Raw genomic sequence first — 25014 nt, forward strand, 5'->3', positions numbered from 1 at the left:
ATATATATATATATATATATATGTATATATATATATATATATATATATATATAAACAATATTTCTACATAAATTAAAGAACATTTAAATTACAGCTTAGCTACATACAGTTTAAATAAACTAGTGAACAAAACACTTGTATTTATTCCTGGCTTGGCACTGGCATCAATTTTTAACTACAACTCAGGATACTAAAGATTCTCACCCCATCAACCACCCCTAGGGTTTCTAGCAACCATTTCTGAAAGCGGAAATAAATATTCCTCAAAACCAGCACAAACAAGTGAATAAAAATGTGGGGTAATGAAATAAAAATGAGACACTGTCACTTTCCCACCTATCTGTTAAAAGAGAGGAATTTAAGGAATGGGTAGTAGAAATTATTCAGGAGTTATTAGAGAAGATAGAAATTTCTTCTGAAAATATAGCTAGGGAGTGGCATAAAATTAAAGTGGTGTTTAAAAATAGGATGGAAATAAAAGAAAGAGAGATATGGTCAAGAAGTAACAAGAATTAGTTGCAGTGACTGACAAATGTTAAAGTACTGCAGAATAGGGGGACTCTCACAAAACAAGAAAAGGAGCAACTGCAGAATGCTAAACAGAAAATAAGGGATTACTTTGATAATATGCGTGTGTTTACAAAGACTGCTGTTAAGCAACTGCTTTTTGATAATAACGCCAGAGCATAAAACTTTTAGCACAATAACTCAAGCAACAGAAAGTAAAAAGGCTTGTTGCCAAGCTTAGGGAGCCTATAACAAGTAAGATAAGAAGAGATCCTGCAGTGGTACTAGAAATATTGCAGAAATTTTATGAAAATCTGTATAAAGCAGAGAAATATGGAAATCAAGAAAAGGTACACATGGAAATGTTTATGGAAGAATTAACTATGCCAACGTTAGAGGTAGAGGAGGCTCAATTACTAACAGTTAGAATGGAAGAAGACAAGATAAAAAAATGGTGATGTTCAACCATGCAAACAGATAGTATTCCTGTGGAAGTTTGGAAGCTAGGAGGGAAAAACTGATAAAGATCTGGAAGGTTTTGTTTATCAGTATTTTAAGAGGAGAAGAAGTACCAACATCCTGGAAGAAAGTGGTGGCAGTTGTAATACCTAAAGAGGGTAAAGATCCATCAGATTCAGCTTCATACAGGTCCACTTCAATACCAAACCATGAGTATAAAGTATTTATGTCTATGATGGCTAAAAGAATGGCAAATATGATGCCATAATTGATAGATATTGATCAATGTGGTTTTGTTTAATGATTTTGTTTAATGATTCTTATAGTTATCATGCAATATTTTATAAGCTGTACTAATTATTCCTTTTCTAACAGCAGCTTCTGTTCTAGATTCTACTAAAACTCTACCAGTGCTGACCTTTTGCTTAGGATCCCTTATTTCTTTCTCTTTGCCTATACTCTGATATTAATCCTTGATAGGGAAGGCACTCTCTAGCCTGCAGTCCAAATTAATTCTTGGTCTCTTCCATTTCTATTACCCTCCCCTTTCTAATTATTTTCTCCCAATACCTTGGTTCTTTTGCCAGTTTTCTCCAATAAATTCCAGTTCCCTCTTGCCTGTTGTCTGTATCCCCAAATGCAGTCTTTGGTTTAACAGTATTTTAAGAGGAGGAGAAGTACCAACATCCTGAAAGAAAGCGGTGGCAATTGTAATACTTAGAGGGTAAAGATCCATCAGATTCAGCTTCATACAGGTCCACTTCAGTACTAAACCATGACAATATTTCTACATAAATTAAAGAACATTTACATTACAGCTTAGCTACATACAGTTTAAATAAACTAGTGAACAAAACACTTGTATTTATTCCTGGCTTGGCATTGGCATCAATTTTTAACTACAACTCAGGATACTAAAGATTCTCACCCCATCAACCACCCCTAGGGTTTCAGATCTGCTATCAGCAGAATCTCCTTTCTCCATTCCCATGCTGGCTTAGTTCCTAGGATACTTTCTGCTACTTTACGAATACAATATTCTGTGTGGTTATTGTTGTTCCCCTTAAGGATCTGCATCCAAAATACCAGTCTCTCCTTGTTTTTTGAGCTTCATCCCCTGTTTCACCATCATCCCTTTCCACTCTGAATTAAAAGTTTCTCCCTGTGCTATGTCTAGGAGCCTTAATTGTGTAGCTCTGAAATACCCCTTCAAACTGGGTAATCCCAAACTGCTTTGTACTATTGAAAGAATTAGCATATCCCACTTGGCTCTTGCCATCTTCCCCTCTCAGATAAAATCCTTCAGCTCTTTATTAATTGCTGTCCACAACGTATCCTCTAATTGATAAACATATGCCTGACCTGTGTATAAAACTAAAGGGACTAAAAATATTTTAAGTGGTTGTACTGTATCTTACTGTTGATATCATTATAACAGAGCTTCCAGTTTCTCAGGGGTTGGGAGGGTGGCCTAATGGTTAAGGTGTTTGTCTTACAAACACAAGGTGCAGGGTTTGAATCTCACAAGGGATAATTGGCTAGGCTTAAAATGGCTCACAAGGACAGTTAGCTTAGTACTAACCTATGTATTATCTTTTGTTTAGTCTCTTCCTACATATCCTTAGTTGCCACATAAAACAGTTTTTAATCAACACTTCTAACTACTTCATTTTATAATATTCCCATAAATATGGATATTGCCGAACCAATGTGTGTGTGGATACAACATTTACAGCTATTGCCTTTGTTTTAGCTTCACTAATTTTGTAACCCAAAAAGATATGAATCTGCCTCAAAATGTTCCACAACATTGGCATATCCTTTTCTGGTTATATCAGCTATAAAATAGTATAATCTGCAAATGGATGCAGCCTTTCTTGACTACCATACCAATTAGATCCTTGAATGTCTAAGTCCCTTATTTTCTTTGCCACTGGTTCTAAATACAATGCAAATAAAGTGGAAGGGAGGCCAACATTTGACATCATTAACAGAACCCTGATGATCCAAAGGGAACAGAATGTAAGAAAATATAACTGTTGTTGGAGGTCTTGATGCAGAGAAAGCATTTGATAGAGTAAGCTGGGAGTTTATGATCAGGGCAATGGAAGTATATGCATTCCCTGATAAAATTATAAGGTTGATGAGGAGGATATACAAGGGATCGGAGGCAAAAATCAAAGTGTGTGTGTTCCTCTATGATAATTTCTGTTTGAGCAGAGGAACCAGGCAGGGGTGTTCTCCTTATTGGTCAGATGCGACCATAAGCTAATCACCATAGATATCCACATACCTCCCCCACCCCCCATTAAGGAAATCGTAGTAAAAAAATTTCTCCAAAGCCAACGTCATGCTTCTTAAGTTAGAAGTGGTAAACTTCATGACACTCATGAAGATGGACAATACACTTACGACTGCTGAATCCTACACAGATGCACTCTATAAGCACTTACACTAGTGCATAGATCGTGCTATCCCAAACAGAACCAAGATACTATCCTCCAAAAAAAGGAAGCCAATCTGGTGGTCCCCTGCCATAAACAAACTATACAACAGAAGGAAGAAACCGTTGCAAAAGAGAGCAAAATCCCATGAGTAGAGGAGTTCCCTGGTCATCCTCAGTAAGAAGCTGAGATCCCTTATAAGACCTTCCAAAGCTAGTTACGAAAACAAAATTGTCACTAATTCTGGAGACAACCACAAAGCAAACTATAGCAATGTCAAGAATCTTAATGGCAACACCCAGATCTGCTCTGAGTTACAGCACAATGGCATAAAAATTACAGAACCAACTGATATTGCCAACGTCCTGGCAGATAGGTTCACTCCTAACTTTACCCCCCCATCTCACCCCCTAAAGGGCCCATATCTATACAGGAAGAATGCAGAGTCCCTGTAATCACAATTACGCAGGTAAAAGCTGCACTCTCTAAAGCCAAAAACACAGCATCCATGGGACCAGACAACATTTCAGGCTGCGTTTTACACGAACTTCAGACTGAACTGGCGACCCACCTAAGTACCATGTTCAATCATAGTCTCACATCAGGCTTTGTGCCCACTGAATAGCGCACAGCAACAGTTATCCCTCTCCACAAAGGGGGAGCCATCACTGATCATGGGAACTATCGCCCTATTAGCCTGACGAGCCTGGTCTGTAAGGCCATGGAATGTATCATCACTGAACTCATAAAAGAAGACATTGGTAACCTCCAAACTCTGGACCCCACCCAGTTCGGGTTTGTGAAAGGCAGATCATACCTCCTGAACCTGATTGACTTCTTTGAGGCAGTCACCAAAGCTGTAGACGAGGGTAAGGTGGTTCACACAGCCAATCTTGACCTCGCCAAGGCTTTCAACACCATCCCCCATTCCTGAATTATAGCTAAACTCACTAAACTAAGTATAAATCCCTACATCACAAGGTGGGCTGCCAACTGGCTCACTGAGAGAACCCAAACTGTAAAGGTTGCAGACTCCAAATCTGACTTCAAACCAGTGACAAGTGGAGTACCACAGGATTCAGTCCTGGGACCTCTCCTGTTTGGTATCTACTTCTCTGAAGTACAGGCTAACACAGAAGGCCTTTGGCTAATGAAGTTCACAGATGACTACAAACTAGGGGCCAAAGCTGAGTCCCCAAATGACGTGGACATCCTACAGAAGGGCCTCAATGAGACAGATGCCTGGTGTCAGAGCCATGGCCTCAAGTTCAATGCCAAAAAGTGCATTGTCATCCCCTTTGGTAAAAACTCTGTACCCATGAACTACCACATAGGTGGCAGTCTACTTAACGTCGAATGTGTGATAAGAGACCCGGGGACACAGGTGGACAGCAGTCACTCCTTTGATAATCACATTGTCACAGTAGTCAGGAAATCCTTCTACGTGGCACACCTCATCACAAAAGGGTTCTGATCCAGGAAAAAAGAGGTCATTGTTCCCCTCTACTCAACACTCATTAGACCCATTATAGAGTAAAACGCCCCTTTTGGAATGTACCTTACAAGACATCTGCAGCAGCTGAAAAGGCCACAGAAGTACCTCACAAAGAGGATTACTGGCCTCAAACAGATGCCCTACACTGACCGTCTCAAAAAACTCCAGCTTTACTCCGTAGCATATTGCCTACTCTGAGGTGATCTCTGCCTAACATATAAAGCTATGTCAAACCCAGAGCTGTTGGACATGCTACACCTAAAGAAATCCCAATCCCTCCGAGCTACATGCTCTAGGGACCTAAACATTGTCACCACAATAAACAGGACATACTGGAGGAATAGATTCCTGTCTCAGAGACTTCCCATACTCTTGAACAAGCTAGTCAAGCTATGTCAAGCAAAGTTCCTCATTAGCACTCTTCAAGAAAACTCTTGATAAGTGGATGGGAAATAGGAAATACTCCCCGGGGATCACTTCTGTGGCTCTGCTCAACAGGGGGACAGGAAAATAACTTTCTTGGGTGGTGTAAGCCAGGGAACTTTGTTGGCTAGACTTACTTAGGCCCTTGGGCTTATAGCCTAGTACCTACCTAAGAACCTATAAACCAACTTTACTGGAAGTAGTGACTATAGTAACAGAGATAAAACAATTGGAATTGGGATCTTTAGAAATGGGTAAGAGTGAATTCCATAGATAGATTAGGAATTGTGGGAACAATACATACAGAGGAGGAATGAGGTTTAAAATGAAAGGCAGGATTTGAATGAACTATGTAATGTTTGACAGTGGCTGGATAGATTATAAGTGACATATAATGTTTACAACTGAAATTATGTCAATATGGTTTGTGATACATAACGTCTGCAACTAAAATTATGTCAAAATAGTTTATCTTCATTTATATAAATGTATGATGGCCTATGTGATACATGACAATTTAATAAAGATGTTTCTTATTTAAAAAAACAACAGAAACAATTGAATGTCTGTACAATGCATTTTATACAAGTCCTAATAATGTCATATAAATGTTCTGTAATATGCTCTTGGAGGGGGTGTCATTTGGTCTTTTCTGTATAAAAGCGCATACATGTCTGACACAGTGCAGTATATACCTTACCCTTTATAGAGCAATTACAATTGTATTTACTTATTCACATTTGTTTAATCACTTAGTAGACTAGCCTTTAGCTATAAATGTGTAATCACCCAATGTATTTAAATATATTATAGGACTGACATTTAAATATACCCATCTTATTATATGGGGCAAACACTTTTTTCTTATACTCAATAAGATTTTTTTTAATTAAACCTTGTTTAAAAGTAAAAGACAAGGAACATGCCATCCTATTTCTTATTAAAGGATCTACTTGTAATAAAGACCAATTCTTTTGACTCCCAGAGAAGCACTGAAGTTGCCTTTTCCCTTTTCTTTTTTAAGATATTTTTACAGCCTGTCTTAAGGAATTGTTTACTGACTAAATATAACAGCCATGTTTGAGACAGATGATTAGCTCTGTCAGTGGAATGATACTGGCATGTACTCATAGTTAAAAAGTAATTTCATGCAACTATGTATCAGTCACATTTGATGCATAGACTAACAGGTGTCCATTTTGGAAGATTGTGATATTCAGTCTTAACTGCAGAATGAACAGTTGGGTGTCACACACATTTAAGATAAAACAGAAGAAGAAGATAAAAGAGCATTTAGTGTGACAAAGTTCATCATTAACATGTTGCAGACAAATTCCTTAATTATTTAACTTCAAGATATTAATTCACAGGGAAAGCAGATACAAGGAGATCAGCTATCATCATGATGCAAACTTACTTTAGTATAGATTACCTGGAACTTATTTTAGATGCAGTATAATACTACAGCTCCAAAGCTCCATTCACATGTTTCTCAGTAGTTAGTAGTTACCAAATTAAGCTTTTCATTCTGCAGCACCGCTTGCTCATACACAGTGATGGAATATGACAACCACAAGCGTGTAGTAAACAAACACTACTTTTTTCTTTATGTCAAACATTCTTTTCAACACTTTCAGTATGATAACCACAACAGGTTAGTACTGCACTGATATGGAGAGATTTAAGAGAAAACTTAGCACGTTCAAAAGCAACTAGTCTGAGGTACAACTTTGACATGTAAGGAATACTAATGATAATATAACGCACATGCAAAAGATGTTACTCCTCCTTAGGAGATCGGTCTCATTCTTAGAACAGGCTGAAATCGCTCACCTTATATAGTCAGAAAGATTGCAACTGTATATAGTAGTAAATGTTCTAAAAGCACTTTGTAATAAAACAGTGCCTTTCTACCTAAAGCACAGATATTAACAGAAAGATTTATTATTTCTGCACTATATTTTTGTCTGTGTTAATGCTACAAGAGATCAATATTACAATGATATCCTACACCAGTGTTAGGGTAGTTGTTTCCCAAAATGGAACATGAGGTTGGTCAAAAAAACTGACAAGCTCTTTATAGAATTCCATCTAAAAGTGTTAGGATTTCATGTTACACGACTATCCAAGCTGTAAAGGTATATATGATATAAGGAAAAAAAACTACCTTCATTCTCATTGCTCATTTCAAGGTATCCTGGGAATTACGCAGATTTCAACATCCCTGGCAACACAGATCCCAAGAAAGACTTTCAACATTAACAAGCCTAACAAGGAAAAAATAACAGAAAGATACATTTTTTTGCTGAAAATGAGTAATACATTTACAACAGTAGAAGCAACAGAAAAAACTATACAACAGTTATTAATCAAGTACACTGCAATGGCACGGAAACACTGTATGAAAAAACTATAAAAGGAGTGTACTCCAAACTAATAAAAGCAGCCTATGCCATCACAGCAGGTTCCACAGGTAAAGGGTAGGCCACAGGTTATACTACGTACCCAGATCATGGAGTTAGATGTTTTAAGTGTAACCCAAAGGGGTTATGCATGGTCGCACAGTTCACAGAGGTCTCAGGTAGCAGCAAGTAAGATGAGTGCTATCATATTTATTTATATAGTTATTTATTGACATTTGATTACTGGGAAAGTCCAAATGGGTAGAAGCCCATTTTCAGCTGAGGCCCGAGCAAAAAAAGCTCCAAGGTATTACAACACATTTTAAGAACAATGACTTTAAAGTCTTTAAAAATAATACAAAATACAACTGCAGTTTAAATAATTATACCAAATTGGACATAATGTGAAAACATCAGTTAAGAACAGATACAAATTATATGACAATGATTTAATATGGAGAGAAATTTGGGCCAATTTACATAGAAATTAAAGTGAAGTTAGTATAATATACAGGAACTGTAATATGAAGTGAGAGAAAAGCAGGCCTATGGTATATTTAGAGAGAAAGCCACGGGAGAGAAAATTATAGAAGTAAATAGTGAGTGAAGAAGGCAGAGTAAGGAGATGTAAGGTATGAATAGGTATTTATTCACATTTAGGGATATAGTTTATCCTGGGATTGAACACAAACCGAGCCAGCTTTTGGCTACAAAGTCTTTCAGAATGGTTTTAAAGGATGGGAGGGAGGGTATTCACCTGCTGGATACAGATAAGGAGTTCCAGGCCCTTGCAACATGGTACAAGTACAGACAATGCCCAGCAGATGTGATAGGTTTGCAGACAGACAGGAGTTTTTGGTCAGTGTATTGCAATGACTGACTGGGAACATAATGGTGGGTTTTCTGGAGACAAATGTTGTACCAAACTACAGGAGTTTGTACCTTATCCTCATTGAGAGGAAAGAGGCTGCTGCTCGTAGGCAAATAGTAGACTGTCAGTCTGCAGACTATTACAAGCCTAGCCAATAATGCGAGGTCACAATCAAATCCTGTATCTTGTATTTATGAGGTAAAGAGTTTCAACATCACACCACCTCAGCTAAGACAGATACAGCTTCAGACATCATTATCATCATCATCTACAGCTCCCTTTTTCCCATGTTCTACATGGAATTGGGGTTTTGCATCAACTGTTGCATCTCTCTCAAGTCAGTACCCCTCTGCTACTTTCTTTGTCAGGTATGTCTGACTGTTGCAGGTCTTCTCTCACACAATCCATCACTTTGCTGGACATCCTTGTTTCCTCTTCCCTTCTTCCTGTCTGAACCAAATCATCTTCACCAGCCTGTTTTCTGCTTTCCAGGACATGTGCCTGAACCACCACAATCTATTCTATTTCCTCTTCTCTGGAACTAGAACTACTTAGGCTTCTGCTCTGATGTCCTCATTTCTTCGTATGTCCCACAGTGTACATCCAGATTTCTGTACGATTCAGTAGTTCTAGTCGCATCACTGTTGTGTGCACCTTACTTTTCTTCTTCTTTGACATTCTTTCATCATATACTACCTCTGACATGCTTTGCCAGTTGGCTTCAGCCCTCTGATTTCAGCTTTGATCTCCTCACTCAGACTTCCCTTCTCCTCAACCACCCTTCCCAGGTACTTGAAGCTGTGAAGCTGTTCCACTATTATCCGTTCTATCTTAATTTTCATCTTCCTTTGATGCTCCAATTTTCTGCCAGTACATCTGCGTTATCTTTATCAGTTTCATCTAGTGTGACTTCTGTTTGGCATTTCATTCCCCTAACCTTTGCTGAAGTTCTTATTTAGAGTCTGTCTGTATTGTCACATTGTCTGCATACAGCAACTTTGTTGCTCTGTCCTTTCCAACCTATTTTCTATGTAGTCCATCACAACTATGAACAGTAGTGGGCTCAGAGGTGAACACTGACATATACCCTCTCCTACTGAGAATCCCTCTGTGATTCTGACCACTCTTCGTACCTGTGTCATTAGGTCCTTGTAAGTAGCCTGCCCTAATTCTACTAAAGTTTCTAGGACTTCAGACCACCACAGGACTGCCCAAAGCGGGTACAGGACGTTTGGACCCTGCTGAGTCACCACCGGACGATTCGCCCCGACCAATTTGAGCCCGGACGGTTGACACGGATAAAAAAATAATGCAAGTGAAGCCGAAGCACATCAAAACATTAACAGAAAAGAAAAACTGTTTAACCATTCTTAAAATTGGTTTAGACAGTCTTTTTCTTTTCTATGTATGTGCTTCGACTACACTTACTTTACAAAAAATGCAATTAGTTAGTTGAATTACATAGAAAAAAAACAATAACTGCAAAAAACAAGAAGAAAATAAGCAGTAGCAATAACATCTGGAAGTTCGCAGCACTAAATAGTCCGGAGTTACCGTATAACGGTAACATTAACATTGTATAAAAAATAAAATTAACAATAAAAATACAATTAAGGCATTATAAAATAAAGTATCCCTACAAATATAACCTAAAATAAAAAAAGTAAAACCGCATATATGCAATAAATCAATGAACAGAAACTCCGGACTAGATAATGCTGCAAACATCTGGATTAGTTAGCAAACCGTTGTAAAACAGGAATATTTTATACATTCTTGTAGCTGTGACTCCTTTACTGACCAGAAAATGAAAAGTCATCAACAAAACAACACTACACATGTATGTACATACTTGAAGGAAAATTAGAAATTTTTCTCCAACACCACACATTTAAATAATAATTGCATAAAGCAGTACTACAACTGTGTCCATAGCTGTTCCTTTTTTTATGAAAATATCTGTCTTTGAACAAAAAAAAATTGTGAGGTACAAGATCCATAATTACACATACACTGCCAATCATTTTTCTATTAAAATCATATATATATATATATATATATATATATATATATATATATATATATGTGTGTGTGTGTGTGTGCAAAATCTTTCTTAAAATATCCAACCCATCATCATATTGATTTAATTTAAATTTTAACAAATTATTTATAATAACTAATAGAGTGATTAAAATATCAACATAATATAAAATAAAAAGTGTTTAATTTATTATAAAAAATATAAAGTATGTTATAAAGTAACACTAGTCATAATATGTTAAAACATAACACTAGTTATTATATGTTAAAAGTTTATGTGTTATATTTATACTAACCAATGTAATAATTAAATTAAATAAAAATATTAAAGTAAAAATATATACATTTGCAATGAAAAATTAAGTGTTATTATTGAATAATTGATTAAATAATAACATAATGATAAAGTACTTACTAGAATATATTTGGGGTCAAACAGTCTGGGGTCAAATAGTCCTGGGTCGAACTGTCCACTAAAAAATCACATATACAATACATATAAATTTATACATAAAATTGTATAGAAATGCATTGGGGGCGAACAGTCCGGGGTTGAATAGTCCTGCTTCCCCCAAAGCAGTTTTCTTGGGGTCTTGTCATATACTTTCACCAAGTTTAGACATGCCTACTTGGACTCTTTCCTTATCTCTAACTTCTTCTCAACTTCTTGTCTCACTGCAAACATTGGGTCAGTTGTGCTGATTCCTAATCTGAATCCAAACTGCTCATCTCTCATCTTACTTTCTACTACTTTGCATATTTGTTTATATCAATCACCGTCTCCAGAATTTTCACTCAGTGGGACAAGAGTTTGATACCTCTGCACTTCATAGAGTTGTGAATTCCCCCTTTGTTCTTGAACACTGGCACTAGTATACTTATTCTCTAGTCATCTGGGATATGCCTTTCTCTCCATACTGCTATGAGTACCCTCAAGAGCCATTTCTCACCTAATTCAACCAACATCTTGATCACAACTGCCATGTCCTCATCTGAGCCTGCTGTTTTCCCTGAGTTCATTTTTCTTAGTGTTTTTCTTACTTCTTCTAGGGTAGGAACCTCTTCTTCTTTCATCGTAGGCTATGCCTGGGGCACTATAGCTTCTATAGGGTTTTCTTCATTCAGAAGTTGCTGGAAGTACTCTTTCCATCTAACTTTGATGTCCTGTGAACTGGCAGCAAGTTGCTGCTGGTATCCCTTATGAAGGATGTCTGATGACTACCTTCTTTATCTTTCTATCTTTGCCTTGCAACCTGATAGAGTTTCTTTATACCAACTACTGAGTCGTTTTCCAGAAGCTGGTAGAGTGCCTGTGATGCCTTGTTCTTCACTATTGCAACTGCTGTCTTAGCCTGTTTGGTAGCCAACTAGTTTTCCTTCTTTGCCTGGTTTATCTTTTTTTATCTCACACTTTTCCTGCACTCCTTTCTTTTGAAGACTTTACTTCCTGGACTTCTGCATTCCACCACCAACTTTTCTTATGTTCCTTATTTCAAACCTTACACTGCCACTTAGCTGCTCTATAGTCCACATACATGCTCTCTGGAGTTGCTGCCATTTTTCTTCATTAACTCCACCTATTTCCTCTTCTTCCTGAGGGGTTAGAGCCCTGAGTACTTCCTTGAACATTTGATCTTCCTCTTTAGTCAACTTCTAGGTCTTCAGCCTAGTTTCTACTGACCTTAAAGCCTTCTCTAACCACTGCTTGCAAGTGACTGTAGAAACCAGTGGTTTACGCTGTGGCCTGACTGGGGATGACTTTGCAATTGCTCAGTCTACTCCAGTGCCCTTTCCTTAGCAGGAGGACATCTATCTGAGATGCACGATGGCCACTATTGTATGTGATCTTCTGACTATCTCTTTTGCTTAACAGTGTGTAGGCTCCCATCAAACCATTTGCCAGACAAAAGTCTAGAATGGCCTCTACTTCTCTATTCCTGTTGCCCTGCATGTGGACCCAGGCAATCCTCATATTCCATTATGTCTGTCCCAATCTATACATTTGGGTGACCCATTATCAGCACCAACTCATGCTGTCCTGAATTATTTATTGTGTTCTGTAACTACAGCCTAAATGCTGCTGTAGCCTTACACTGAAGCCAGATTGCTGTGAGTCTGTCACTAATTCTGATGACATCCCTTGGTGTCTTCTGAAGCCTCTTCCTCACCATAACTCCCACAGCATTTCTAGTCTGTCCTCTTTCTGAGTAGTATACGCTGGATCCCAAGCCAAGTGTCTTTGCTGTACTGCCTTTTCATCTTGTTTCCTGCATAAAGTGAATGTCCAGTCTCCTTCCTTCCATCATGTCAAAAACTTCCAAGCTCCACCCTGTCAACGAACCCATAATGAGTGTAGCAATCCTCAGTTCATGCTTGGCAGGTTGACTGGTTTTATGTCCAGCTTTCAATCAACAGAACTATCCCAAGTAACCCAAGCTGTGTAACTGGACACTGGCAGACCAGTAGCTTATTGATCCATTGCCTCGAACATCACCTTTCTTAAGTCTGTGGTAGTCGAAATGAAACAATATTTTGTCTAGGCATCCAACTCCAGTTAGGGAGTTGAGGGGAACACTTTTTCAGGTACAGTTTGCCAGAGTTTATTTGGATTCATGAGGAAGGCAAAAGAGTAAACAGGTGGCTATTTTGAAGACATACCAGCAGATCTATGAGTCAGTAATAACTTTGACAATGCAATATCAGTTACCTCAGAGGTACATAAATGGGTCTGCTTCTGTTTATCGAAAGCCCGTTCTTTTGAATGACAGAAGTACGACCCCAATTATGCGAAAGTGCACTTTCACAAATACCGGTTCACCCAACTGGAAATAAAAACAAAAGCAACACTGCATTACCAAAGCAATCTGCAGTTGGGATAAGGAAATATACCTGTTTCCCCACTGTAGTGCGATCTTGGAGTTCGTATATATAAAATAGCAGGGATGTGGTGGGCACAGCCCCCCTGCAAAACTGCTTTTGTAGTGGTTTTTTTTTTTTATTTTTATTACCGGTTCTGTGAACTGGTATTCGCAAAAGTGCACTTTCAGTTAGGTGCACTTTCGCATAAATGGGGTCGTACTTCTGTCATCTGAAAGAATGAGCTTTCAATAAACAGACGTAGACCCACATAAACATGGGGATGGCAATTGGGAGGAGGCTCATTTGGAGCACACCCCTTTAAGTGAGGTTGGTGATGTGGCCATTTCAGTTACAATTTGAATTCTTGGGACCCACTTCAGTGAGTCCTGTAACACAGAGACTGAATGGCTAAAAAACAGATTTACATATACTAAGTCAGAGATGGACATTTTTCAAAATATTCCCTTTTCTCTGAGGTATGACAATCTCAGAGTAGGTACATTTAAGTTCATGGGTAGAAGGGGGGCCTTGCCCTCCTGCAAAAAAGCAAGTGTAAAGAAAAAGAGCAATGTTTCATATTTGCTCTTCTGCATTTTGGGGCTTTTTATTGATGTGCTGGCACTCAACATGACATTTCAGTATTGAGTCAGCTATTGTGGGAGCTTGTACGCAGTAGTGAGCCTGAAATTGAACCACAGCTACTAAAAGGTGCTGTCCCTACTTGGAAGGAGTTGCTTCAAGTGGAGAGGTTATTTGTAGCAGTCACTAGAAATCAAAGTGCAACTGGCAGAAGATTCCACACTTCTTTTGAAAGGGGAGATGGGGGATGGGCTGTGTCACTAAGAAAGATCACAGACACACAAAATTTTATGGAGTTTTCAAGGAGTTTCCTAATCCCTAAATGCAGGTAGATTCTGTATACTGGGACAAAAGATTATTGTACATAGAATGGACTCTCAAAGGAGGACAACAGGGAGAAGTAATATATTAGAAGGTAGTACCTAGGACCAATCAATCATTTCTGGATGAGTGACATCCAGGATGGATGTACACTGACCAACAACTTGAACTCCAGCTCTCCCACTGTGAAAACAGAAAATGAGAAATAACAGTCAGTAATATTGTCAGCTTAAGTAAAATTCAGGTACTGGCTAGTAAGTACACTGTTTGGATGCCAACAAAAAAAAAACTAAGAGAGCTTGAAATAAAATCACATAGAAAAGGTGAAGGGAAAACACTGACTGGGAAGAATTATGCAGCTCTTCAGCAAAAAGCAGTTCAAGCTCCAGCTATTGTGCAAGCCAAAGAAAAAAAGTCAAATGTGCTTAGAGCTGATTAAAATAAATGAAACAATATATCAACTCAAATAAAAAAAGCTGAAAAAAGGGAAGAAGCTTTAAACAGATATTCAGATAAGCTGATAAAACTGCAAAAATCAGAGCTTGGAATGAAGAAAAGGCTGGCTAAGTATGAGACTACTCAAGAACAGATGTTTCAAAAAATGGTAGAATTAGAGGACAAAGCACCTAGGGAAAATCTGAGATTTTCTGCTGTACCATAGAAACTAGAAGGAACAGACTGCATTCATTTTATGAATGCACAAATAAGCAAATGGACTGGTATTCCACAGCAGGTACTGTTAATTGAAATGGCAAACTGTGTGTATATTCCAAATATGGCCATGAGAAAGCAGCCAAAACTGTTTTTAGTAAAGACGCAAACCTACATGCAGAAAGAGTTGATACTTACAAATCCATGACAAAAGGGCAACATATTAAAAGTCAGAGGCAGTACAGTGTTTGCGGAAAATGATTATTCACTGTACACCTGGCAGAAAAGAAACACATTTATTCCAGTAACTGGGGAATGTCGAGAGGCAGGTCTGAGGTTCAAGCTGCTATATCCAGCTGTCTTCAGAATATTTTTCCTAGAGGATCAAAGTCATTTTCCGATGCAAAAAAAAAAGGCTAAGGAGGAAATGCAAAAGTTTGTCCAACAAAAAGTAAGCCATCAAGCAGAAGGGGACCCTGCTTCTCAACATTCTGATAAAGCATATGGCAAGGTTTTGCCAGTGAAACCTTTTCCACTGCTCTAAAGGAAAATGCCTCAGAGACAGAAAAAAGAACAGGAGTTGACCAGAAGAATTGGGAATACTTTCAAATTAAACTGGAATCTGGAGTTGGATAATGGAGGTGAACAGGAAGAAGATCAGCAACATTGAAATTAGTGAATAAATGTGAGACTGCAAAGCATCAATTGCATTTGTGAAATATGTCTTTATAAGAATAACTGGAAAGAGTGGACTTTTGACTTGTTAAATTTGTGGGAACCAAAAAGCATTTGCCTCACTTCATGTCATTAATGTTTGGAAGGACTATGAAGGGAAGAGAAGGAAAAAAGTAACTACAAGTAAAACAAGTTCTGTTCTTAACACATATTTCTATGAAACATTTCATAATATATATTTCATATTTTATAGTAAAGTATTTTTAGTTGTTCTTGTATGTGATGAGGTTACTAAAGCAAACAGATGCCTTTTTTCCTCTTCTTCCTCTTCTCTTTCTTTGTTTTCTGATACTAAGAAATGTATGCATTATAGAGCAAAAAAGGGAAGAAAAGCTAGAAAAAAGCATGTTGAAGTTAATAACATGTAATCTTGGGTTGCTGAGGTGAGGGGTGGGGCGTGGAAGTATACAGATCATAACACATGTACAGCTAATATGTTTTCTCTTACTTTTGCTTAGCTGAATGTCTGGATTAAGACCCTTGGCTTAATCTAATAACACATTTTAGGAGGAAGCAATTAAATATGAGAACAGTTCTTTAGCAAAAAAAATGCTTCAGTTTGTCTTTCAGGCAGCAGCAGAGGACTGCATTTTTTCTTTCTTCTCTGAAGTTTATATTGAGACATGCTGATAATAGGGCAATAAAAGACATAACACTGGTTTATTCAAAGCTAAAAGTTAATGAATTCTTAAAAATATGCAAATTGTTTTTACATCTGGAGGGGATAAAAACAAAATAAACACCAATTAGTGTGAGTAAAAGCAGAGGCAATAACTTGCATGTTAGCATAAATAACCTTAATTTCAGGTTAATTAGAGCGTTAGTAGCTGTCTCTTTGGTAAAAAGGTTGCTATTTGGAAGGTTAAACTTCATTATTTGAAGATGCACATAGTTATGTGTGTTTGTATAAAGTTAACAGGTAATGAGGGTGTTCTGGGGTGTGTTTTTTTGAGGGTTTTTATTAAAACAAAAAAGTCTTGTAAAATGTGACATAGATTCCAACATTGATAAGAAAAAATGTATAAAGGATTAACCTGCCAAACATTAATGGTTGCATGTATCACAAAAGCTGAAAAGAGACATTTGAAAAAGCTACCACATAAAATAGGTAGGAGTAATGACTTCTTACCATCATGGCAGCACTTTCCATAGGTACAAGCAAAAAGGAAAGCATACTTAATTATATTAAAAATTCGAAGTGCAAACAGCAATACTACAGGAGACACATTTGGTAAAAAGTGAGCATGTGAATTTGATAAAGAAAGGATTTCAGGATGAATACACATTCTACAGGATATCAGGATATCCGGGATAATGGAAAGAGGGGTTCAGGCACCTAGGCAGCTAGATATTTCCCTGTGGTACATTTGACTGGGGACACATGGCTGAAGTGACAGTCAGCTGCTGAGAAATATGGCTGTTTGCAAATTCCTTGTGGGCAAAGAGAAGAATGTGTTGCCATGCCCACAACTTCAAAAATCAAAGTCACGGGGGAAAACAATGTCCATGGTCCCCAAGGGAATATGAGACAGCAGGCATTATGGCAGGCATCAGCAGCAGGCTGACCAGAGGGCATGTCAGTGGCAGTACAAATGCAATGCACAATGGGCAGTACCTTTATAAACGGTGTGTGTGGACCATTACCCCCTTTACATTCTCTAGGGAACATTACAAAAAATGCATACTGGAGCATAAATGTGACTACAGTCACCTGCAGGAGTTCTTCCATACTGTAACACACATGTTGTAGTTACATAAGTATGTACTCTACACTGAGCACAACACTCATTACTTCTTCTGCCTCCTTGCATTTGGTTATTAAAGCTGTGAGCATCGCAGTATGTGCTTCTCTTTGCCCACAGGGAATTTGCAAACAGCCATATTTCTCTGCAGCTGACTGTCACTTCAGCCATGTGTCCCCAGTCAATTGTACCACAGGGAAATGTCTCACTGCCTAGGCGCCTGAACCCGGAAAGAGAAGTACTTATATTATTGCTAGAGGAGCTCCAGTAGAGACAGAAGAGGAAAAAAAATATAAGAATGGCATATTTATGGTAGTAACGGACTACTGGCAAGGGATGAGGATTATGCTGGTGTGTACTAATGTTCCACCTAAAACTGCTATTATGGAATTAAAAAAAAAATGGGAGAAATAATCATCTTTCAGCAGGGAATATTACTTATAGGTAGGGGCTAAAATTTGATTTGCAACAACGAGAATGTACCTGGGGGGCCTAGAAGGAAAATATAACAAAAGAGGATAGATTTCTGATGAAATGTATGAAAATATTTGTTATGAAAGATATGAATTCAGAAGTAGGAACTCAAAGAGGATTTACATATTATTTACCAAGGTACAATAACTGGGCTAGACTAGAAGAAATTATATTCCACAGAAACATGTGCATTTAATTGAGAATTTTGACACACATCCAATAACTATTTCAAATCATAGGTTCATAGGTAGGTACTAGGCTATCTGCCCGAGGGCATTTATAAGCCTAGCCAGAGTGTGTCGGCTTTCGCCTCCCCATTGATTAATTAACTGAGCCTCTGTCAAGCAGAGCCAATGAAGTGATCCCGGGGTGTACTTTCTGTTACCCATCCACAGGTCAAGCCTTCTCTTGAAGGGTGTTAGTGAGGGGCTCTGCCTAATGTAGTTAGGAATTTTGTTCCAAAGCATGGGGAGTCTCTGTGACAGGAATCTATCCCTCCAGCATGTTCTATTTATTGTTGTGGCAAGGTTTAGCTCACTAGAGCGAGTGGCTCGCAGTGACTTGGATTTCCTTAGGTGGAGCATGTCCATCAATTCTGAGTTAGACATGGCTTTGTAAGTCAGGCAGAGATCACCTCTGAGTAAGCGATATGCCACTGACTACAACTGGAGTTTTTTCAGTCAGGCTGCATAGGACATATGTTTGAAGCCAGTAATCCTCTTGGTGAGGTGCTTTTCTGGTCTTTCAAGCTGTTGGAAGTGCCTTGTGAGATACATCCCAAATTTTTATTTATTTATTTTTATTTTACATTTGTTAACCGGGCTAGTCCAACTGGATACATGTCCATTTTCAGTGGAGGCCCGAGGAGAAAAGCTCCGCTATCTACTACATGGTAACAAAAAGGTACATACAAAATACACAAAGAATTTAAACCACAACTACACAAGGCATTTAAACCACAATTTCAGGAAGTTCAAAAACGGTGATAGAGAGACAAGGTATGCAAAATCTGTGACAGAAGTAATTAAATTGTTTAAAAGCTAACAATAGAGTTACTAGAAAAGTATAGTTTATAGTTGAGAGAGTCCATTTCTCAAGTAGAAATGAAAAATAAATTAAAGAAATAGAGTTGGGAGAAAGTGTAAAGGATGCAGGAGAAGGTAGGAGGTAAAAGATCAGCTGGGGTTATTGCAAGAGCAAAGCCAGTGATTGGTTAGAAAGTGTTTCAGTTTAGTTTTAAATAGTGTGATGGAAGTTTGGGCTATAAGGTCTGGAGGAAGTTGATTCCAAACTTTACCAACTGAGTTGGAAAATATAGAATCACCTGCCGTGTTCTTTGATAGAGAAGTTTGAATCAGTATTTTATTGGAGGAGTGTAGGGTTTTTAGGTTGTTGTAGGATTTTATAAGGGTGGAGAGCATTGGTATATTTTCAGGGTGGTAAAGGGTTTTATGGGCAATTGTAAGCTGATAGTATTGAATTAGGTGGGGTAACTCCAGCCACCCTAGGTTAAGAAGGTTCAGGCAGTGATGTGTTTTATATGGAGAGGCAGTGGCAAATCTGGCAATGTTGTTGTAGGCTGCTGTAAGCTTATTGATGTTATGTTTAGAAAGGTTAGTATATATGGGGGAAGCATATAGTAGTGTAGAGATAAGATGTGTTTTAGCTATGGTAGTTCTTGCTTCAGGAGTTAAGAAAGATTTGATTCTGTAGAGAGAACCAAATTTTCTATTAGTTGCTTTTATGATAGAGTTGATATGAAAATCAAATTTAAGTAGGTTGTCAATAGTAATACCCAAAAGTTTGGTTGTTTGGTCAGGAGAGATAAGGGTGCCATTGTTAGAAGTAAGTGTGAAATTAATAGAGGGAGACAGGTGTGTGGGTAAAAAGAGGAGAAGTTTAGTTTTCTTAGGGTTTAAGAGAAGACAGTGATTGGAGAACCATTGCTCTATAGTGGTAAATGTTTTTTGGGTAAGGGAGTGGAGGTCAGCTTGGTTTGTGGCAGAGCAAATGATGGTGGTGTCATCGGCGTACTGAATACAAGTAGTTAGGGGGTGGCAAGATACAGGTCGTTAATAAAGATGGAAAATAAAAGAGGACCTAAGATGGAGCCCTGAGGGACTCCTAAAGTGGTGGGGAGAAGTTCAGAAAGATTGTTGTTCCATAAAACAGCTTGTTTCCGATTCTGAAGATAGGAGGTAAACCAGCTTAAGGCAAGATTATCGAGAGAGAGAGATTTTAAACGATGTAGTAGGAGTTGGTGATTCACCATGTCAAAGGCTTTTGACAGGTCTACAAAGAATGCTGATGAAAGAAGATTGTTATTCCGGTTTATATTAATGGAGTCAATAAAGGATAATAAGGCTGTGGTGGTGCTATGGCAAGGACGAAAGCCATGTTGGCAGTTAGCGAGGAGATTGTTAGATAAGAGGTGATTTAGTAACTGTTTGTGGATGCATTTCTCCATTATTTTTGCAATAGGAGATAGCAGTGCTATAGGGTGGTAGTTAGAATACTCAAATGAATCGCCGCCTTTGAAGAGAGGGATGATGTGGGAGATTTTCCAGAGTGAAGGTATAGTACTTTCTTTTATGGTTCTATTGATTAGTATAGAGATAGGGTAGGCAATAGCTTTATCACCTAGCTGGAGATATTCAGCTGGCAATTTGTCGGCTGAGGGGGTTGAAGGTTTAAGTTTTTGAAGTAAATTTAGAATATAGGAGGTGGGTATGGGTTTAAGTTGAAAAAGTGGTGGAGTGCAACTTGGGTTACCTAGTAAAGAGGGGTCAGGGCTTTGTTGGTTGGCCAGTTTAAGTATTGTTGAAGTAAAGAAGTTATTGAATGCATTTGCTGTTTGTAAGGGAGAGTCAGGGCAGGAGCCTAGTGGATTGGGAGTTTCGACTTTGCCGGGGGATAGTAGTGTGTTAATAGATTTCCAAAATTTTTGCGGTTGGTGGTGTGAGGATTGCTGTAGATGGGTGTAAAAGTTCTTTTTATCTTTTATGATAGCTAGCTTAGTCATGTTCCTTTTTTGTTTGAAGCTAAGGTGATCAAAAGAGTCTTTAGTGGTTCGCCATTTAATCCAGGCTTTATTCCTACTAAGGATTAGTTGTTTAGTGTTACTTGTAAGCCATTGAGCTGTCTTATATTTCATGCGTATTGAATGAATGGGGGCATGATGATCAAGAATAGTAAGAAAGGTATTATTAAAGTGGTTAACAGCGTCATCTATTGGGAGAGTTTTTAGAGGTGACCAGTTAACTAGGCTAAGTTCTTTTTGAAACTGATGGGGGTCGAAATGTTTTTTGCTGCGAGATAAGCGAATTAGGGGAGGTGTTGTTAGATGAGTTTTGTGCCTAATGATGTATGTGAGAGAGTGGTCACTAAGGTCATCTGGGAGGGTACCTGTTGAATACTTTTGTTGGGAACTATTTGTCAAGATCCAGTCGAGTATGGTTTCCTTATTATTGTTTTTATTTGTTCTAGTTGTGGAGTTAATGGTTTGATAGAATCCGTGCAGGTTAATAAGGGTAGATGGATTAGTTTGTTTGCATACGTTCCAATCAATGTTAAAGTCACCTAATAGTATTGTTTCTTGAAGGAGATTAATTGAAAACCAGTTAAGTAGGTCTTCTAATATGAGGGGATTGTTGCCTGGGGGAAGATAAGTGCAGATAATATTAATAGTTTTGTGTGGGTTGAGGGAGAGTTTGGAAATAATAAGTTCAGCATTAGTGTCATATGGAGGGGTATAAGCTGATTTACTTACTTCCAGTCCAGTTTTGAAGAGTATAGCTACTCCACCCCCTTTTTTATTAAGACGGTCTTGTCTTAGGATGTTATAGCCAGGGGGTATAATTTCATTATCTTTTATTGTGGGTTTGAGCCAGGTTTCAGTAAGACAGAGACATTGGGGCATTGTACTCTATGATGGGTCTGATGAGTGACGAGTAGAGGGGCACTATAACCTCTTTATTTCTAGATGCGAACCCCTTAGTAATTAGATAGGCCACATAGAAGGATTTCCTAACTACTTTGGTAATTTGATTGTCAAAGGAGAGATTAATATCGACCTGGGTCCCCAGATCTCTTATTACCTCTTCTGTATTAAGGGGGCTGCCGCCTATGTGGTAAGTCGTGGGTGTTTTGTTTTTCCCAAACAGGATGACTATGCATTTTTTGGCATTTAGCTTGAGGCCATGACTTTGACACCAGGTGTCTGTCTCAGTAAGGCCTTTTTGGAGGATGTCCATGTCAGCCGGAGAGTCAATTATGGCTCCCAGTTTGCAGTTATCGGCAAACTTGGTTAGCCATAGTCCTCCTGTGTTTGCCTGTACTTCTGAGAAATATATGCCGAACAGTAGGGGTCCCAGAACTGAGCCTTGCGGGACACCACTTGTGACTGGTTTAGAGTCAGACCTGGAGCCGGCTATTCTTACCGTGTGAGTTCTGTCTGTAAGCCAGTTGGCAACCCATCTTGTGACGTAGGGGTTTATGTTCAGGCTGGTGAGTTTTTCTATAATACCCGAGTGAGGAATAGTGTCGAACGCCTTGGCGAGATCAAGGTAGGCTGTGTGAACCACCTTTCCTTTGTCTATGGCCTTGGTAACTGTCTCGAAGAAGTCAACCAGGTTTAGTAGGCATGATCTGCCCTTAACAAAGCCGAACTGGGTCGGGTCAAGTGTTTAGAGGTTCCTAATGTCTTTGTTAATGAGTTCCATGATGATGCGCTCCATAGCCTTGCAGACCAGGCTAGTCAGGCTTATGGGGCGATAGTTACGAGGGTCAGTTGTGGCCCCTCCTTTGTGGAGTGGAATAACCATTGCTGTGCACCATTCTATGGGCATGTAGCCTGTGGAGAGGCTGAGGCTGAACAGCGTATTTAGGTGGGGGGTTAGTTTGTTCTGTAGTTCATGCAAGACGCAGCCTGGGACACCATCTGGCCCCACTGATGCTGTGTTTTTGGCTATTGAAAGGGCTGCTTTCACCTGTGCTTCTGTGATTTCCGGGACACTACACTTTTCTGGTATTGTTGTGGGCCCTTTTGAAGGTGAGAGGGAGGTGAAGTTTGCACTGAATCTGTCTGCCAGTATGCTGGCAATATCAGTAGGTTCAGTATATTTTGTGCTATTTTGCATTATCTCAGAGCATATCTGTGAGTTGCCATTTAGATTCTTTACATAGCTAAAGAAGGCTTTGCGGTTATCTTTCGAATCCATGGCTATTTTTCTTTCGAAGTTAGCCTTGGATGATTTTATGAGGGACCTTAGTTTCTTACTGATACTGATCAGGGATGTCTTTCCTTCTTGGGATCTGCTTTTTTTCTGAACTAGTTTCCTCCTTTTGTTGTATAACCTATGTATGGCAGGGGTCCACCATACTGGTTTCCTTCTCTTAGAGGAGTGAGTCTTGGTTTTGCTAGGAATGGCATGATCCATGCATCCTTGTAGGTGCTCATAGAGTGCAATTGTAAAGGATTCTGCATCTTGGGCAGTGTTATCCTTTAGCATGGGGGTTGTGAAACTTACCACCTCTGCCTTAAATAAGGTGAAGTTTGCTTTAGAAAAGTTTGTCACTGTGGTTTCCTTGGTTGGCGGTGGTGGTGGGGTGTGGACATCCAGGGTGATTAGTTTATGGTCTGATCTAACCAGTGATGGGTTGACCTCCGGTACGGAGCAGGTATGGTCCCTGGCCAACAAATGTTGCGGGTGTCCACGCTATGACTGGGATGATAGTAGGAATGCTAGCAGTGGTGAATGATAGGCTATTACCTAGCAACTCAGACCCGTATCACAGCAGGAAAAAGGCTGCCATATATGTGGAGGAGAAAAGTAGGAACTCAGGGCCATACCCGCAATATTGCAGTAACACACCCTGGAACATGCTGCTGTTAGAGGATGTGTTGTAACATACCTTTATGCAGGAATACGACATTAGGTACCCAAATGGATATAGACATGTACTGCTAGCACGCAACACACACTCTGCCAGTGTAATATCCAACACAAGACCTGTGTGGTGGACAGACAACACATGATAGGCACACCTCTGTCCAGCTAGAGGATGGCCCACAGTAGTGAGCTATGCAGACAGACTGCAGTCCAAGGTAAATTAGTATGTACACACACACACACACACACACACACACACACACACACACACACACACACACACACACACACACTGTAACACCAGTACTATGCATAGCAGTACACCACTATACTCACAGTCTGTCTGTATGTTCTGATCCTCCTACATATATGTGGCTGCCCTGAGTGTGCAGGTACTCCTGTAAGAGATACTGCTACTTGCTGTCTGTAACACTGATGCCCACACACAGGAAGGATGTCCATCAAAAAGGGAATGTACAGGGAATACCCCATATGATGTAGAGATTCATAGTGGGTGGTTGCCATGACAGTGGTAATTGGAAGTAGTACACATGTGTAGCCATATATATATATATATATATATATATATATATATATATATATATATGGCTATCTGGATATGTACATGTCCATATTGTCCCACCATATGTCTTGGACATGGAGTGTAGCCCTACCCCAGCCCCTATAGTCCCAATGTAGTAGTACAGGGGAATGTCTGGTATGTATAGCTGGTATATTAGTAGACATTTGCTACTGTCATTGGGATTGTTGTCACAGACACGGTGTGTGTGGAAGTTGACATATGCTCATAACATGTGTGCCGTTGGCTACTGACAGACATCCTAAGGTTATCATGGTACAGTACCTGCATATATAGCAGGCTCGACAACCATGTCACAGCACAGGGTAGGCCACACCTGTGTGACAGTGCATAACCACAACCAATGTAAACACTGCCACAGCCACATATGGTACGCCAGCATACTAGTACAGTATATGGACTATCTGTGCCACTCACAGCATGACCCTACATATACTGGGCTGCTACACAGTCTGGTCCGATGGCTGTCTGTGGTATGGAACATGTGTGTGTATGGCCCTACACACATGTAAGGTGATAC

General features: G+C 39.1%; 1 protein-coding gene across 7 annotated transcripts in view; it reads right to left on the bottom strand.

Moving 5' to 3' along the window:
* The window catches only part of LOC122794113 (interleukin-15-like), a 1779266-nt gene that overhangs the window by 1397459 nt on the left and 356793 nt on the right, over positions 1–25014 (bottom strand). For all 7 annotated transcript variants that reach the window (XM_044062276.1, XM_044062277.1, XM_044062279.1 and 4 more), the window contains one exon: positions 7496–7595. Coding sequence is in view for 1 of the 7 variants with exons in the window: in XM_044062278.1 (XP_043918213.1) it covers positions 7496–7507 (12 nt within the window). In the remaining 6 variants the exon portion in view is untranslated. The remainder of the gene's footprint in view (positions 1–7495; positions 7596–25014) is intronic.

The sequence above is a fragment of the Protopterus annectens genome, chromosome 2.part1, assembly GCF_019279795.1.
Source record: "Protopterus annectens isolate FY-2018-M chromosome 2.part1, PAN1.0, whole genome shotgun sequence".
NCBI classification, from domain to species: domain Eukaryota; kingdom Metazoa; phylum Chordata; order Ceratodontiformes; family Protopteridae; genus Protopterus; species Protopterus annectens.